This window comes from Pholcus phalangioides, unplaced genomic scaffold, assembly GCF_987345545.1.
Source record: "Pholcus phalangioides strain wild (caught in Gottingen) unplaced genomic scaffold, Ppha-v1.0 ptg000029l_1, whole genome shotgun sequence".
NCBI lineage: Eukaryota > Metazoa > Arthropoda > Arachnida > Araneae > Pholcidae > Pholcus > Pholcus phalangioides.
This window is the reverse complement of record NW_028301619.1, coordinates 2,928,918-2,948,275: the sequence shown is the minus strand read 5'-3', so window position 1 is coordinate 2,948,275 and position 19,358 is coordinate 2,928,918. Positions and strand designations below refer to the sequence as shown.

Genomic DNA, 19,358 nt, shown 5'->3' with positions numbered 1-19,358 from the left:
TCGGTTTTAGTTTAAGGAAACAAACAAGGCTTTTGTGGCCATCATTAAATTTTGCATTACAAGTTTGAGTTTTTTGGCCAATGTGATAGTTTTTATCTTTCGACGTTTCATTCGCACAGGTAGCTAACATTTCCAAGATATTTCGTAATAGTGGAAAAAAGGCTACTACTCAATTTAAGTAGTGGCCTCTTCCCAGCCATTACTTCATGTCAGCCAAACAACCTGAAAACTATAAATTTTACATTCGATTTGAAACAGTCTGTAGATGCGAAGATGGGTTTCAAATTTTGGGGATGGTTAAATCCAATGGAAAAACATAAAGGTTTAATTAACATATGAGGTGATGATATTAAAAAAGCCATGGAGGATTTAGAAAAGTCAAGTGGCATATCTATGAGAGGTAGGCACATTTGGATATTGAGTTGGCAGTTGGGCTAAATAATGAAAACAAGAGGAAGACCAGCAGCTAAACAAAGTTGGTGGACTTTTTTTGAATAGATACTAACTTGTCTATATTATTTTACACATGAGGGTCCCAAGTTTCACAAGCATAGGAGAAAACTGGAAGAATACAAGTTTGGAAGCAGACATGGGCGGAGATAAGGGGGGCATTGCCCCCCCCCCCAGGTGAAGTTGACTGATCTAATGCATATATGCATAGATGAATTGACACATCATCGTGCCCCCCAGAAATAATGACCGTGCTCCCCATACTTCCAAGTCTATCTCCGCCTATGGAAGCAGAGGTGTCGGACGTGATGGATGAATTTTTCTAGGTTACGACACAAAGAAAAAGTTTTTGGAGACATTTTTGAAAGATTTGAAAGATGTGATCAACCTGAAGGTTCCAGCAGATATTGGCAGAGATTATTACACCCAGGTATTTGTAAACCTCAGAGACTATAGAATTACTGAGATAAATATAACTGACATGTACTAAACAAGACTCAATATTACCTTTCAGCATCCTAGTATAATGGCTTTATTCTTAGTTCATATTAAAAAAAAACATTAGAAAACTCTTTAAAATGCGAAAAATACACTTATCTTGGATATACCTTTTTCCTACAATAGCCAGAGACAGATTGCAAAAGGAGAAAGAAAGAGAGGTCAAATAACTCCATCAAGAAGAAAAAAAAAATCATTTATATAAATAGAATATAAAATGTTTAAAAAGTGCACAAAAATGTTTTAATGTGACACTTGTGGTTTGACAAAAATTTTGAATATTGAACATGCAAATGATGAAAAATGCGGGAAAGATGGGAACAATGGATCAGTGAAAAGTTCCATACCTATACTACAGGTCTTAGGATGCATCATACAAAAGAAAACAAAATGGATCAGAGAATCATCAGATTTAGCAAAAATATTGATAAAAAGAAACCACTATTAACCTCTTCCTGTACAGGGATGAAATATTTCGGCTAGGAGCAGACGGAAGAAATATATTCTCTCTCTCAAAGCTCTTTTCTTTCTTTTCTCCCTTATCGAAACACTACATTGGTAACTCTATAGTTTTTTTTTTGTCCTTTACCCCTCACAGCATTATTGTTTTTCTTTTCTCCTTCACTAAGTTATGATGAGTACAAAAAAATTGTATTACATATATAGATAAAGGTCTAGAAGAGGGAAAAATAATTTGGAAATCCTGTTCCACTTATTTCCCCCACCCCCATTTCCTCCATGTTAACAAATATACCTTTTTTTTTAGAGATGCATCACATTAAAAAAAATCTTCAATTGTATATCATTCAAATTTGTTACTAAAAGCTTGTACATAAAGGTGTTAACCACCAAGAAAATGGACTTATAAGGAAACTTTTGGAAAAGATCAGAAGATCAAAAGATCCTTCTTTTTAGAAAATGTAAAAATTCAATTTGAAAACATTTTAAATTACCTTTTGAACACAGTATTTAAAAGATGGCAGGTCACATGATGGGGAACTCACATCCTTCAGCTCTCGTTCCAATCTCTTTACATGATTTTTCAATGTGAATACTTTCCCTGCACTTATGTAAACCTGAAAAAAATACAAAAAATACTCATAATTTGTCTAGCTATCATAATTTATTCGAATCCTTGAAATTTTAGCAAAAATAACCAACATGAAAACAATCAAAGTAAATTTGAAATGATATTTTTAGCACAAAATGACTGTTAGAAATTAATGTGAAAACCTATTTGATTTCTTCTCTATTACACAGGAGTTCTGACTTTTCAGAGGAAAAAAAAATAATCACCCTATGCTACCAACTTGTGATGCTCAAGGTATGTAAGGGCAGCTTGAGAGGCTAGAGGGCATTCTTGATCCATACAATCTTTTTTGGTGCCCCCCCCACAGGGAAAACCTCAGAGGTGAGTTCTTTCTCAGAGTGACAACAGGTATTTCAGGAAGGGGGCCCAAAGTGATAGAACACCAGACTTAACTATGTTACTTCAATAACACTATATACAAGTCACTGAACACGTTGGAGTTCAGGGATTTTTCGAATTTCTAGACAAATACTTGATGAAATGTTCTGTGCAATTTCAGTCAGGTAACCCCCCCCATGCTTGTACTCATGATCATGGGGTTAGTTAAACTTAATTAGATATCTGAGCAGACATGCCCACAGTGGCAGTAGCAAACTCTTCTACATTCACTCTGCTTATATACCATCATCTTTTTTTGGGGGGGGGGGAGATCCCCAAGGGTGATGGTATAAAGAGGTTCCACTGTAATAATTTTAAAATTATAATTCTAACAAAATCAAAAAAAAAAAAATTGTCAAGCATGTAATTAATGGGAAACACTGAGTACTTACTTTCTCTTCCAATGAGTTAAGTGCTTCCTCTGGTATGCTCTCGCAGCTACCACTATTCACTGTTTGGAAAAATGGCAAAGACTTGAATTCATGAATGCTCTTCTTTTTTGTTTCTCCTAAATTGTTGATATAGTAATCCCTTTTGTACAAACTTGTATCAATAGACTTCAATCCACAATTGAGTTGTGTCTGAACTGATTCATCACTCATGGATTGTGAAAAGTCCTTCAGTTTTTTCTCAAACTCTTCAAATGAAGATATATGATTTAATAATGACTTTGTTTGAAGACTGCTGTATCTCCTTGATATGTTTTCAGCACTGTATGGATTATTTTTTAATGGTACAGCATTTAGCCATTTCTTATGTTCTCTCTCAGCAATAGTACCTATTAAATAAAATTCTGTTTATATGTAGTTTCTTCTGTAGTATTTTTCTGTTTACATGTATTCTTATTTTTATACTATAAATATATGAATTTGGATGATTGAAATCACTTTTTAATACATTATAACACAGTTATGGTACCGAGGGCTATTCATATGAATTTTTTTAAGAATGAATCAAAAAATTTTGCTTTATCATATTTATACAGGGTGCATAAGTAATGGGGCATATGGCATTTTACTGGCGAACTGTTGATCCTAGAGGTATACTTCCGCAATTAGAAAAAGTATACAAATAACCCGTATTACTCAGATATGTCGTTCATGTTGCAAGGGGTTATATAGTTATAAAAAAATTACCATTTTATACAGTCCCTGTGTATCCAAAAACCAAATTAGAAAGTTGGTATAGTGTTTTTCCTGATGCCAAAAAAAAAAAAATCCCCACATTTCTGAGTGCAATATTAACTGAGATATTTGAATTTAAAAAAATGGAGGAAAGTTGGGAAAAAAACAGCATTAAATGCAGGAAAAACTGTTTTATCCGCATTCAATGCTGTTTTTTCCCAACTTTCATTCATTTTTCAAATTTGAATGTCAGTGAACATTGCACTTAAAAAACAAGGAATTTTTTTTGTTGGCATCCGGAGAAACAATGGAAAAAACTTGGCATTGGATTTTTGAGCACACAGGGACTATAACAGGTTAATTTTTTTTATTTTGATAATTCTACAACCCCTTGCAACATGGACGACATATCTGAGTACTATGTGTTATTTGGATACTTTTCTGATTGGAAGTACGCTCTAGGATCAACAATTTGCCGGTAAAATGCCATATGCCCTGTTACCTATGTACCCTGTATATAACTTATAAAAATTTTATATTAAAAATTTTTTTCCAATAACTTAAAATGAAAAAAATGGACAAATTTTACTCTTTTTTTTTAATACTGAATCAAAGCAGTCAGCTTTCTTTCTAAAACAGGTATCTTAAACATTTCACACAATACAGGTCATTAAGCTTCACCAACTGCATGTTACATCACTATATTAATTATTAGTAATACTAGATTTATTTATTCTACTTAAAAGGAAGTCATATTATGTTTGAATGTACATATTAATGTTAGCAAACAATGACGTAGGAAAAATACAGAACTTTTAACACTTAATTTTATAATTTTATTTCATTTTTTGTAACTTGAGAAGCTATCCATACTTAGAATAAGACAACCATCTGTATTCTTTATAAGCATTGTATATATATTGTTTCTAGTTTGCTGTAATTTTGAAATATATGACATCCATATTTGTTATAGGCAACTTTTTCTCAGCTACCTCGTTGAGCATTTTGCCTGTTGTGATGTTGTATTTGTATTTTTGTATGCCTGAAATTCCTAATTGCATTTCAAAAACTTCTGTTAGAATGTAGTACTATATCAGAACTATTTCAAGTGTTTTAAAATTCACTATACAAAAGGTACAACAGTTTTTCTAATAGATTTTTACTTGGACATTAAATAAAACTTACGTATTACCAATGATGCCATAAAATTTATTTATAACTCTTGTGTGATTATATTGAGTTCATTGACAAAGTTATTGGAAATATTAGGAGAAGTGTCCCCAGTTATTAAAAATAATCAGGGGGCACTTAAACCAAATACGGCCAATGCTCACTATGATAGTAGAAATGAGAAAAAATTTGGGACCTATGTCATTTTTTATCCAATATAATCACCAGTAAATATCATTCAATCCATTACAACAACAGGTAAATATTATTCAATCCATAACAATGACCAAACTCTGCAACAAAAAATTGGGGGGGGGGGGGCTGAGCACAGAAATGTACAAATGTACAAAATTTGTTGTTGAGTGTGTTTGACCTTGATCTTGGAGAAGAAAGGATAAAGTGTTGCCACTTCTATGGAAAACAATATGATTAACTCTTTAACGCCCAGATAGAAAACCTGGGAGTGTCGTGAAAATACCAAGTTTTTTGTGTTCGAAGTGGACTCGTCCAAATTTCGGCCACTTGCCTTCTCCCCACCCTTTCTCCATGAGTTTCTATTCATGCCACCCTTTGCATTGACGTTCACCCTTTCATTTCAATGGATTTTCGGGAGATAATTTGTCTATACTGAAAACACCCCTTTCCTCACAGTATTATTTCTTTCTAAAATGCATTGAGTACCCTTAGTCCATTCTCAAGGAACATTCTAGTAAATCAGCTTTTAAAATCCCATTGATAGGGCGTTGCAGTTGTCTTTTCCGTTCCCGCCTCTGACAAGAGCTTTCATCTTCTTTCCCGTTGGTGACAAAAGCCCACCAAAACATACCCATACCCCCTAGCTGGGCCGACTTGAGGCGGTTATGGGCATTAACCTACTCGGCTGACTTCGGGCGATCTGGGCATTATAGAGTTAAGTAGCACACGCGTTGGAAACAGGACGAATCATAGCATAGCACACTGTGCTCATGCAAGTGGACTAGATGATAATGATGTTCCTCCCTTTTTGCTAACCATTCTGTTTTATTTTCTCACCTGGTCGATTTTTCACAATTTTACTCAATTTCTGATTGGAAGAATATACAAGCAAGTGAACTTGTGTTTCCATTCTGAAAATTATTCATTTGACATGGCTGTCTTAAATAAATGAAGTGCTATATCTTTAGGTCTCAAATTGAAAGTTTTGGTGGAAGTCAACAAGAAAGTGATATCGAAAGCCGAAATAGCAAATCATTGAATAGTCCAAAGTGTACTTTGTTTACCATAATTAAAACCGTGATTCAATTATGAAAGCATAAGATTTTGGGTTTCCTTCATTTAGTCAATCAAGAGAAGGGGAATTCCAACAGTTGGAAAAAGCAGGAAAGCTGAATGCTATTTTTTAAAAACGTACAATATAACGACCTCCCAATATAACATCTGTTTTCCATGGAATGAAGGGTCATTATAATGAGCAATGACTGTATTTCTATAGGTATTATGGAGATGGTGGCAAATACATTGATTGGGGCCTCACACTTTTACAGCTATGATTGTGTTATAAGTTATAAACATTTCAAATAGATTATCACAAAGTTTCTAGTGAAATTCCATAAACCAAAAATGCTAAAAATAAAGTTAAACTTGATAATTAGAAATTATTACCAGGTTGAGTGGGTATATGAAAAATATCTGTTATTACACCTTCATTTTCAATCTGAAAAAAAAGAAAAATTTTCTCAATATTCTTGAATGTTTCCCTATAACATTTGGTAGACTCACAAATCCTTTGATTTATAAATACATGATACATGGCATTTCTCTCTGCAGGAAAAATATTGTATCTGACTTAGGTATCACATACGAAAACAGCTCCTCTTTTGTCATATCAATAATACTATCAAGTGATTATAAAAAGCTTTGTTTCATTATAAGAATGAAAAGGGATTTCACAGATTATAATATTATTATTTTGATTTTTAATGTTTATGTCAAATATATTCTCGATTATGGCTGTGTTGCTCAGAATCCTTACTATAAAACAATTATTGAGAAGGTTGAAAAAGTGCAAAATAAATGTTTGAAATATATGTCCTTCGAAAGTCATGATTTTAATGAGCATTTTTCCTCATTTCTTACTTCTCTCGCTTCCAGTGCTTCCACACTTGAATCTTGAAGAAATTTTCTGATTTTTCAATTTTTTTACAAAATTTTATACAATGATATTGATTGCTGTCAGTTATTAAGTGAACTCATCTTTTATGTACCACATTACAGCATTTGTAATCAACATGTCTTTTAAATTCCTTTTTTTAATAAAAATATTGAAAAAAAAGTCAATTCTTAAGTTTTGCGCAATCTTCAATAGCATTGATTTAGATATTTTTCAGATGAAATTAATCTTTTTTAAAAAAATGTGTAAATTCTTTTTTTTTCTTATTTGCTACTGTTTTTATGTTTATTATATCAATTTGTTTGTGTTTCATATTGATTTATTATTTTTGTATGTGTGCTATTTTTTGTGCATATTTGTAATTGGCTATGGCTGTTTTAATACACAGTAGACAAATTTATTATGATTAAAAATATACTACACTGCTTTAACTTTTAAAATGTTGCATTTCTTGTTGATTCTTTTAATGAAATGCATTAAAAATTGAAGCTATGGTTAAATCAAGGAAACAAGGGAAGCATCTAGTTAGGTTTCTTATATTTTCAAATGTTTGGATTTCTGACTAGTTTTTGTGATGCTAAATGGAAAAGTTAGACTGAAGGCATATTTATAAAAGTGAATTTTAACCCACGTCCAATGTCTCAGACATAATATTACATCAGAAGTTCTATGGAAGAAATACGAACAACATTCTTTCGCTTGCCAAGGTGTGTACTCTAATTTGAGATAAGAATGTAACCTTCAGAAGTTTTTGTGTGAGTAGATAAAAACATGTTTTTCACTCAAAATCTTTTCCTTTTTTCCCCCATGTTTTTCTTTGCTTGAGGGGTCAGACAGTACAATAATTTCGGTGAAAGAGGATTTAAAACTGACTCGTGTATTATAAAATTCAAAATTATATCAAGTAACAATATAACAATTGCAAATGTGAATTTATTGAGAAGGCTCGAAAATATTGAGGGTCGGGGGGGGGGGGAATAAACCAAATATTATTATAAATATCATAGAGATAGAGTAGCAAATATTGAGAGGCCTTGGGCTCATGAACCAGATTCAAGTTTACGACTATGATAATTTGCCATTATATAGTTCTCTAGCAGGTTATTTGGAATTATATAGCTCTCTAGGAGATTATTAGGCATTATATAGTTATCTGTCCATTATATTACACTTAAACATTCTTTTTGACAAGATATCACACTTGAGGATCAATTTCTGATTTTGTATTTTTTATTTGATATATGTTCAATTCAAGTTGATGATTTGTTCATGGTGCTAGAATCTAAATGCTCAGTTTCAGTAAAGGGTATTAAATTTAGGGGTGTTTCTGGAATGTTTTAGACCCATGATGCTCGGCTTCAGCTTCATGTAAAAATTCTAATTTTTGAATAAATTTTTGTGTGCTCAGAAGTGTGCCAAAAATATAACCAGTTATATAAACAGTCCCTAATGCAGGAATTTTTATAACTTGTTGTTAAAAAAACGAGGCTCTTGTTTTAAAACAAGACACAAATAAGGTATCAAATACTTGTTCCTCGGCTGAAAATTGCTACTTATTGTAATGATGAATATTCAATCAGGGACTTACCCTAATCTCTATATACAGTACCACAACGCCTTTATTATCAAATCACTAAAACCTGTTTATACAAGTAATCTAACTAAAACATAATCCACTCTCTCCTGTTTTCTCAAAACTCCCAGACTTCTACTTTTGGAGGATAGTTGCATAGAGAGGAAAAAATACATTTCAATGAAAGAAGGTGGGAGAACAAAAGAACACATTGGATAATCAAATTAACTATTTTCTGAAGAATAAAAATCTGTGTAAAACATCACTTTTGAAAATAAAACCAAAGACAGGAATTACATACACCAAGCCATAGCATACACAATGCTTTTTTCGGGGGGAGAGGTTATCTCGTTTTTTTTCTTCTCAGGGGTGTGTGAATTCATTTTGTACTTGGGTGTAAATGCAAAAGAAACCAATCTTGGCTCTGGGGAGAGGTTTCAGTCCCCTCCAAATGCATACAGCATTTACTCTCGGTAATGGTTCTTATTTAGAACCTGGCATTGTCATGTACTTTCTAAGACAGAATATGGACAATTCAAATGATTCTTTTTTAAAAGAAGTACAAAGTACACATTTCCATAGGTGCCAATTCACAGACTTGAAAAATCTGTAGTTTATTAGCACATTTCGCATCAAAGAAAACATGTCACAAATAAAAGGGAAAACCCAGGGACTTTTTTAAATTTCAACAGGTGACCATATATAAATCCCGTTTTCCTGGGACGAATTTTTGCTGACCTGATTTTTTTAGCAATAATTGACCACTTTGCAACAGCTCTATTCAGAGAGAAACCTAACCCTCTCTGAACATAGCCTCACACAGGGATAGAGAGTTTGAGCTATATATATCTATATATTGGGGCGTGAAGTACATAGCATGAGTAGTTATATCATGAGAGATGATGAAGTAGTTAAAAGTTAGAAAAATGCCTGAAGGAAAGTTTAGTCTAATTCTTATTGGTCATATTCAATAAGGATTTTTGCATAAATGTCATAATCATCATCAGCATCACTTTGAGGGACAGACACATAGTGATCCCCATAGAAATCAATGCAGACACGCCAACATTGGCTTAAAGCTCGTCAGTGGCGATGAATGTCCAGCTTTGCCATGGGAGGGGGGGGGGCACCACTAGGACAACATAATCATAGTACAATTAAAAATAATCATGCAAAAATTTACTTATTTTTTAAATTTCAATTCAAAGTTCATTAAATACAGCATCTCAGTGGCACTAGAGGGCTCAGGCCACATGAGTCCCCCTCCCGACAGTGGCGTAGCCAGGTTTTGGTCCGTGGGGGAGCGAAATTGTGAAAGGCGCCATTTTTTGTTCGTGCTTAAGGCACAAACTTAAAATTGTGCATTAGTGCAAAGAACTTTAAATTTCCCAACTTATAAAAATCAAATTTATTTTGTAAAAATAAAAATTAATTAAATTAAATTAATTACCTTTCAATTGATTAATGTATTTTAATTTTTTAATTAATTTTAAAAAAAATGTAAATTCCATTTTATGTTTTGTGTATTTATACAAATGCAAACACCAAAAACAACTGGGAAGTCACCCTAAAAGATAGTTTGAAAAAAATTTAGATTAAAATGTACAAAATGATAGGAGAATAAAATAAAAAGGAAAAGAAATATATTTTCTCTTTCTCTAAAATTATTCCAAGATATGAAAGTACAGAGAAATCTTCATGCTTTCATTTAATCGCTTTTATTATGTTACACTCTTATCGCAAGCACATGTGTGTATCGCATATACACTACTTCTACTCAATCGTAGAAAGACATTTCTCTTACCAAATTTCTAACAAATTAATGCATGCCGGAAAGTTCTTTCTTATATTATGCGTGACCATAATGTATATATGATGTCATAGTTATGCATGGTTTCAGTTCGAGAAGTTTGCCGTCTTCCATATTAGAAGTAAAACTGACGAGATGTCTAAAGTTTCGTGTTATGCAAATACCGCGGTGAAAGCCTGCCTGCTCTCTGCGGGAAGGCTTTCCAAATGAAAGATCGGTTAGCATTCGTACCTAGAAATTGAAAAAAAAAAGACTCGCTTCAGTCAACCGCCACTGTACCAGTAGTGCGGCCAGGGGCGTAGCCAGAAATTTCGTTCGGGGGGGACCACTTTCATTTCGGGGGGGGGGGGACCAAAGTGACAGAACAATGGATTTGGCCATCTTTTTCCCTTTTTTCGGTCATTTTCTCACATTTCGGGGGGGGGGGGACCAGACCCCCAAGTCCCCACCCCCTGGCTACGCCCTTGAGTGCGGCTCAAACTGGGATGAATCAATCCATCATGATGCCCACACAATCGCAGTGGTTATCACATATTACTAAATTGCAGACGCCCAAGCAGAGGGTGGCCTGAATCCAAAAACGTTAGGAACTGCTTCAAACGAATTAGTGCATGCCAGAAATTGTCGTATGTGTCTGTAATCTATTTAAGTATCTCTGAAGCGTATTTGTAATGCAACTGCTCGTCTTCCGAATCGAAGTGAAAGTGGCAGGTATATGAATGACACCATAGTTCATATAAGAAAGTATTGTAAGCCAACCGGATAAGTGCTAATTGAAAAAACACTAGATAATCTTATAAGAGCAGACTCAAGGTTTCGTGGACACTTTTTGTTTTTCTGAAATAGTATACGTATGTATCTTCAGTTACTTTTAAACTTTCCTCGTAATACATCGACAATTCCAGTCCAGGTGCCTCAAGTGCAAAAGGGACTTCATGAAGATGAGATCCAGTTAAAATTTTCGAGAGTTTGATCTGTTAGGCAGACATTTCTGAACAGGTAAAGGGCTTTAGAAAAGTCCCATTGATGCCCGTAAGATGGCCCAGCGTAGACCACCTATGTGTTGTTGTGGGAAATAAAGAAACAAATAACGCCCGGAATTCTGCTTTAAAAAGCGATGAGTATATATAGTGAATTTTTATTATTTTATTTCGGAAATATTCAACGGATTCTCAGAGTGTGTGTTGAAACAAATAGTGATTCATAGAAAAGAGGGGGGGCATCTACACCATGCAAAAAAGTCACATTTTAACATAAAACTATGCACTATCACCGTATAATATAGTACAATATATTGCAGCACAAAAATAGAAGACGAACTTCCTCTCCCATTTTCTACATATCAGAGCACTATTGACCCAAGATTATAGATCTTTTATTTACCCAACTTTAAGAAAAACTCTTCCAGAACCCCCTTTTGTGCCCCAAAATCTTGGGTTTTTTACGGCTCAAAAGTTCATATCTGTTTTCCACCTTTTCTAAGTCTTTGACACTACCCTATACACAAGCTAGTAGCTCTTGCCAAGGCACCTGCAGATAACGTGGTATTTCTAGGCGTTATGAATCTAGCTAAGTGTCCCCCCCCCACATACATAAAGTGGTATTTCTAGGACCTCAAGCCATGGGCGGAGATACCGGGGGGGGGGGGGAGGTGGAGGAGTAGACTGATCTAATGTATATATTTCAAGATGAATTGACATCATCGTACCCCCCCCCCCTAGACTTCCAAGTCTATCTCTGCCTATGCCTCAAGCTCTACATAAGGCGCCCAAAGAAAAGGCGATACTTCTTGGAGCTTGAATCCTAGCCATTACTTCATAGGTTCAGTGGTCTGTCCACAATAGGTCCTCGTGCTTAATTTCTTCAAAAAGTGCCTTAGTCAAAGCTCTTGGTGGCCCTTCAGAACAGAATGAACGCCATATCCTCATACCTATAAAAGGTATTTCAAGGAGCTCTACCGAGAACGACGAATAGCAATAGAAAAAGCTAGAGCGAGAAGCGAGCAAGATTCTGCCCTTTAATAAAGGTGGGGGAACAGAGGCTGATCTGAACATGCTTTCAGATGAAGAGCTTGAGAGCAATTGTCAAAAATGGTAATGAAAACCTACCCTTTCTTTTTTTCCTTCTTCTCTTACGGGTTAGTACAAACCCAATCACTGTGAAAATGTAAGAGGTGCAAATATAAATGTAAATTTTTTTCCTTACTCATCACATTATAGTCAATGAAGGTAGAAAATGAAAAAGTCAATATTTTTCAAGTTTTTTTAAAGATCAAAAGTCATTTAGAAAAATAGGCGCCAATGTAGGCAAAATTTCGATTGCGGGAGCAATCACTCCCTCTGCTCCCCCCTGGCTACGCCACTGTCTCCCGATGCAACATTTCGAGGTCGCAGAGTTCCTTAATAATTCATGAATATTCAATACAATCTGCATACGCATAATTATGTGGACCTACTTTTGAGTTTTATATTCAAGCAATAACATTGATTTCAACTTTTTATTTTATTTTCTCAAGTATGATATGAAAATTAATGTTTCTGTATTTTCGTTTAAAATTCAGCTGCATCAATTCATAGAGTTTGAGATTATTTAAAATTAACAATGGGTCTATAAATTACAAAAAAAAAAAAAGATTAATTTCTACATTTCTTTAATCTAGATTTGTTTCTTTCATGAGTTGTTGAGGAAGTCTCCTTGTTGGTTACCTTGGATACGGTTTGCATGTCCCTCAAACTCTTCACTGAAACAGGGAAATATATATATATATCCATTAACACAAAATAATTATCATTGGGGTCTCTCTTCAGTTCTGCATTGACAAAGTTGAACATTAGTTATATGACATGCACATTCCCAAAAAAAATAATTTCATAACCTTAGTTATATGTAATGGCAGCTAAAAAATTAAAAATTACTAATGTGTACATCATATAATGATAAAAATTTCAAATAGTATCTACAAAAAAGTTTACCATAATGTTTTCTTTCTCACATAATTTTTCAGAATAATCCCCATTCATACTTGATAGGGCAGTTGAATTTCCGAAGGTTGGATTTTCAGTACCATTTTCACCAATGGTACTGGAACTGCTTAACACAGTCACTGGTACCTCCTTTTCCCATATATTTTCAGGATGGTGATGTACTTCTGGAATAATTTGATTGGATCCAGTGTGGCCTGATGATATGGGAAAATTTTTTGTTTCTGTATTGCATACTTTGTCTGCAGTTTCATTTGGAAAATGAAACATGTCAGAAGCTGTAATAAAAAAAGATTATATGTACAATAAAATGATAACACAACTACACAAAATTAGAAATCATATTACAAAATGTAAAGAAAACTGGGTTAAATTAAATTTAATATTTACTGTGGGTTGTGCTAAGCATAGCCTCGTCACCTAATGAATTTACATAGAAACACTTGAAAGGACATGTCTATTCAGAACATATACCAGGTGACTGAATATAACACTTGAAATATACCATATACAGTGAATGCTACTTGATGTGATCATATCGGAACTCTGGGTTTCTGATAACAATGGCTGATTAATAACTATAGCTAAAAAAAATCCTGGTTTTAAGTACAATGACCATAGCTGCTCTGGTGGTTGAGTGATCACAGCAACTGATTCGCATCACAAGGACTCGGGCTCGAATCCCATCTGTGCCACAGTGCTGGTTGGATAAAGTTGGTTTTCTGTGGTTTAGTGCAGGAGCATATCTAAAATAAAGTTCCCCTACTGAAGGTTTATGTACATTTCATACACCAATGTTATATATAACGTTACATTAAGGTATAGGGAACAAAAATGGTTGGTGTAAATTTTTAGTTTCACTGTGAGGGTTAAATTAATTAATCACAAGGTAAAATTTATACTGTTTAAGGGGGTCACATAACCTTTTAACATGGGTAAAAGTTAAAATATCATTAAAAATACTATTTAACCATTGATTTATTAGAAAAAATTTTCACATATTTTTGATTAAATACATTATAGGATATCTTATGCCAGTATAAAATTATCTAAATAAAATCTTTAATACTTGATTTTTTGAAAATTTTCAAAAAAAAAATACATCAAAAACAGCTTGTGCACATGATAAAATGACATGACATAAATGTAACCATACAATATTGAAATTAAAATGAAGAAAATGGTTCTTTTCATAAAATGAACTAAAAGATTTCCATGTCCCATCTCTCGTGCGCCGACTATAACACCACGTTCAAACTCACTTAAATCTCAATAACCTGCCATTGTAGCAGCAGTAACTGATCTAACAACTATGCCAGACACTTGTTGTGTTATATAGGCGTTGCCGACAGCAGCGCCGTACTCTGATTGGTTCCATTTCTCTTTATTTGCATACGCATGCCTGTACCAGTTTTTTTTTTTGGCTCTTCAGTTTATTTTGTGCAATAACAATGTTTTTCGCACTAAATTAATCAGAAATTTGCAAACATTTAATCTACATTTAGTGTACATAATGTAGTATGGTGAAAAATGCACATTTTGGTTCAGTTAGTCATCGTAGTCTGAAGAATCGCCATCAGATACATTGACAGTACAAAATTGCGAATTCATGCAGTTTTCTTTATCACCTTTACATTTGCACATTTTTGTACATGGGAGTTGTGTAGTAACACCAGAACACCTCCCAGTTTTACACATGCAGTTAGTTCTATCATAGCATCTGGAGCAAGTGGTAAGTCAGTAATAACTGGAACAAAACAGTTATCTTCTTTTTTCCACAACCATCCAGTTGTGGCATATCATTGGCCATAACTAAAGCTTGATTATGAACTCTAGATGTGCTGTTTAAGAGCGGCTTGACTTGGAGGTAGACTTTCTGATTCAGTTTGTTGTCTTTTAAACATATGCCAACAAAGATCTTTAACGTTTGTTGTTTGTTTAGGTGATCTGTATAACTGGCGCACAAATTCTTCTAAAGCACTGAAATATGTATCCAATAAATGTTTTTCCTTTTCTAGTGCCGCAAATGTTTCAATGACACGTGGTTCAACCTTTAGGAAAGCTTGATAACATGTTAATTTCCCTTTTTCATTCAACTTTCCTGTTGTGTCACAGCCAGTGAAACTGTGAAAATCAGGAAGTGCATCAACCAAGCCAATCATATATCAGCTTGAGAGCAACAATTTGTTTTTTGGTTCCAATCCCAGTTATAACATGAGATTTTGTTCCCAAAAGTGGATATTGTCTTGATACTAATATGAATACATGTGTCCAGAGAAAATATATGCACTATACAGGGTGGTAACTATTGACTGCTGAATAATTTTTTTTACACACGTGATTCCCTGTGAAAAACTAATACAGAATAGTGTTTTCCATTTTTGGATCAGGACAAATATTAAGCGAGTTATAAGGTTTTGAAATTTTGTGACGTGTCATTTTTTAAACGGTTATTTATGTGCCAAACTCTGAATGAAAATACATTTCTTTGCCAGCAGCGGGTTTTCACTTCTTGAAAGTTAACTGAAATATTCAATCCCATCAGAAGTCTAGTTTGGCCTCCTCCTTTCATGACTGGCGCTTTTTCTCTCCATGTAGTGTGATATCATAGCCTTGTTATTACGAACAGCTTACATGTTAGCTTCGTCCACTGTGTTGGCAAATTTATCACCAGATTTGTAAAGTGTTAGCCAAATGAGATCGCTTTGAAATTGTTTTTAGCTGAATCAACACCTTATTGCCAAAATGTGGCAATTTGTTTACCTTCACTATCAAGTCAAATTTTTTGAGGGAAGGTGCATACAGTGCATAAGTGTTTACTATATATATATATGCAATTGTTATTTTATGTTGTCGTTTTAATCAGATTACATGTTGATCAATAAAACCGCAATATTTTTTGGGAGTTTTTGATTTTTCATCGAAACTGTAATCTGTTAAAAAAAATCATAAAAGGCTTCAATGAAGGATGTAAAAATGGTAGCTTGACGAAGGTGTGACTGGTGGAAACAACAAAATAATAATGATTCAATCAGAAACTTTTAATCAAACTTATTATTTTATGAATTGACATATTCAAATAATTTTTGGTTTTGGATTTTTCTATTGATTACACTACTAAACACTGATTTTATTCTCAAAGACATTTCAGTGATTTTAGGGTGCTTTTGGGGCACTGATTTTGAATCTGACATTGGTTTTATCAGATTGGCTCTAGTTTTTAGTTAAAGTGAAAGTTGAATTGTGATAACTCATGAAATTTTCAAAACTTTTATATAATATTGCATTTCTAATCAACCCATTGAAAAAATTACCTGTATCAACATTTTTGATTAAATAATAAATTTAAGAAAACTCACATTAAAAATATAAAAAGAACCAGTACATTTTTTCAAAAAATTCGGGACAGAGAAAAAAAAAAACCAGAAAAAATCGGAACTTATAGGAAAAAATGAAGAATGTACGGTCACCCTATTTACAGTGACTAACTCATTTTATTTATTTATATTTTTTTTTCTTCTAAAATCATCCCTCCCAACAGTGAGCTCTAGATTCGCTCATGCCATAAGCAGCATACAAATCACATTGAAACTGTGAAATTTAAATCATTAATAAACTTAATATCAGTACATGAAGATCACTGATGTCTGGTAATGATATAAATGTGATAATGTGTTGAATAAAGTAGGAAAGTAAATAAAAAGTTGAAAGAAAAATTTCCATGCGAACATTAATGGCTGCAGACGATATTGAAATATTGCATTATCTCAAAAACTAGAACCAATTCAGCAAAACCAACACCGGTTTCGAAAACAGTAGCCCCAATATACCCAAAAACCATTCAAATTTTCTTTAGGAACATGAAATTTTTTTTTTTTCTGGCCAAAAATTAGACTTTTTTAATCTACTCAGAAACGTTCAGTTTTATGGGTATTTATAAGAGCCAGTATTATTCGAAAAAATAATTTTGAAGAATAACTTCATCCCTCTCAAAATTTTTTAAGGGTAGTTTGGTAAAAGGAAGTTCTTTCAAACTGAGCACAACTTCGATCTATGTCCAATTTACTACTAAATGAGTTGTGTCTGTAATGTGAGTGACATGCACCTAATATAAGGTGCATGTCACAATATTCTTGTATGCTGAATGCTATCAAATTAGAAATTATAAAAAACGAACAAAAAAAAAAAAAGGTACTTTCTTGCAGTACTTTCTTGAGAATAAAACAAAATGACTAACGCTTATCTACAACCTCTGTAAAGCTGGCGTTATGAGATGCAAAGAACATATGAAAAGAACATTCTGATTGACTTTTAAAAAAGTTTGTTTTTTGAAAAGTGCGAGGAAAAAAAACTGCTCTCTCTCTTTCGTTTTCTGAATTTCTGTGTGAGGGTTAATACACTTTAAGCATTTTCAAAAACGCTAAGTTATACGTTTGGTGAATTTGGCAGGATTTTGAAGTGACGTCATCAATTTTTAAAGCGTTATAACTCTTTAATTATGGGCCAGATCATAAAACAGAAAACACTTTTCTGTATTAGTTTCTCACAAGGAATCATGAGCGTAATTATTGGGCGGTCGATAGTTATCATCCTGTATATCCCAATTTCGCAGTATGAATGGCATGATAAATTAGTATGGTGTCAGCTTCTTCATGACAGGTTTTCAGGCAATTGGCATCCACGTGGTTAGATTATACTGTTGTTTCTGTAGATTCAACAATCATCATTTCTACTCCATAATAATTCAAACTTTTGTTGAGAGGTTTTGCGTTAGGCTCGCTTTTGTTTTAGTGTTACAAAGCAAATCAGGGAGTTCTGTTCGAATTGGTGTTGAATCTTGCACATGAATGCCCTGTTATCTGTTCTCTTTCCTCTGCATCTATTGCGAGTGACTGTTTTCAATGACATATCCACTGTGTAATGATCAAAAACCAAATGAATGGCATCACACAACAACACTGTTCAAATTTCACAAGTATTGTTGTACAAGATCATTACATGCCTGAACATTGCCTCTTATTTGCTGAACCAAAACTATGGCATCTATAAAATTATAGCTTTTCAGTTTGAAATGACTGCATCGGATTGTCCTTCCTGTACATCATTCCTGAAATGAGCAGAGTTTGTTTGCAAATGAGGAACATATTCTTTTAGAAGGTGCAAGAGCTTACTCTTATCATTACAAGGCAACAACGAACCAGCACTTGCAAACAATGCTCTACATATAGTCGTGAATTCATAAATACCAACAGCAGCTCTTATATCAATGTCTGGTCTTGATTTGGCAGCCATAAAGATCAAATCTATTCTCCTTTAATTCCGTAACTTTACTGTTGATTTCAATTGTAACAACTTTTACAGCTGATTTCCAAGTCGGCAGTTTCATCTCCATCATTTTGTTCTATAAGTTTGTATTCCCTGTTATTCTGTCACTCACAAAAACTTCAAAAGCTTCATCTTCAAATAGTCGCCACGCTTCATCTTCGCCACGTCTACATCTATCATGTCTAACGTTATCAATTATTATAGAATTTGTAACGACATTGACGAGTTCAGACTATCTTCTTTGAATAGGTTACAAGTTTACAGGACTGCTCATAGTTTCCTTACATTGTCATCATGATGTTTAACAGCTGCTTGTGTTAAGTTGTGGTGCTTTGATTTCCTGACACTGGAATAACTGCACATTGTTTCTGCATCTCTAGACAATCTCGAAAGCTCTGGTGAAATAAGGAAATACTTAGTCAATGCCTGAGGATTCAATGTCTTGCCTCGAATGCCACCAGTAGCTTTCGAAGTAATTTTTTTTTCTTGCTAAAATAATGCATGATCAACTCCAATACTTGTGAATGAAATGCCGCTTTTTTAAAGCAGAAGTTTCCATTTTCAAATTTCTTCCATACTTCTGGTTCTGTTGTTTCCGAAGAACATATTTTAGCAAGATACTCAGGGACAAGCTGGGCATATTTTATTATATTTTCAGTGAAAAGTAATAGACAAAGTTCTTTGAGGGGGCAGCCAAACGCAGTCACCACAACCCAAGCTGAGTGGCCATTATAAACATCAGAAGATGTATAAACTCATTGTAATATAATATTGGCTGAATTTAAAAGTTGGAGACTCATCCGATTTTGC

General features: G+C 33.8%; 1 protein-coding gene across 2 annotated transcripts in view; it reads right to left on the bottom strand.

Moving 5' to 3' along the window:
• LOC149067585 (uncharacterized) overlaps positions 1 to 19,358 on the bottom strand; it is a 114,554-nt gene that overhangs the window by 18,659 nt on the left and 76,537 nt on the right. For both annotated transcript variants that reach the window (XM_089252568.1, XM_089252569.1), the window contains exons 16-19: positions 13,215 to 13,501; positions 6,352 to 6,403; positions 2,809 to 3,194; positions 1,902 to 2,024 (exon numbers count right to left, since the gene is read on the bottom strand). In XM_089252568.1, the coding sequence (XP_089108694.1) occupies positions 1,902 to 2,024; positions 2,809 to 3,194; positions 6,352 to 6,403; positions 13,215 to 13,501 (848 nt within the window). The remainder of the gene's footprint in view (positions 1 to 1,901; positions 2,025 to 2,808; positions 3,195 to 6,351; positions 6,404 to 13,214; positions 13,502 to 19,358) is intronic.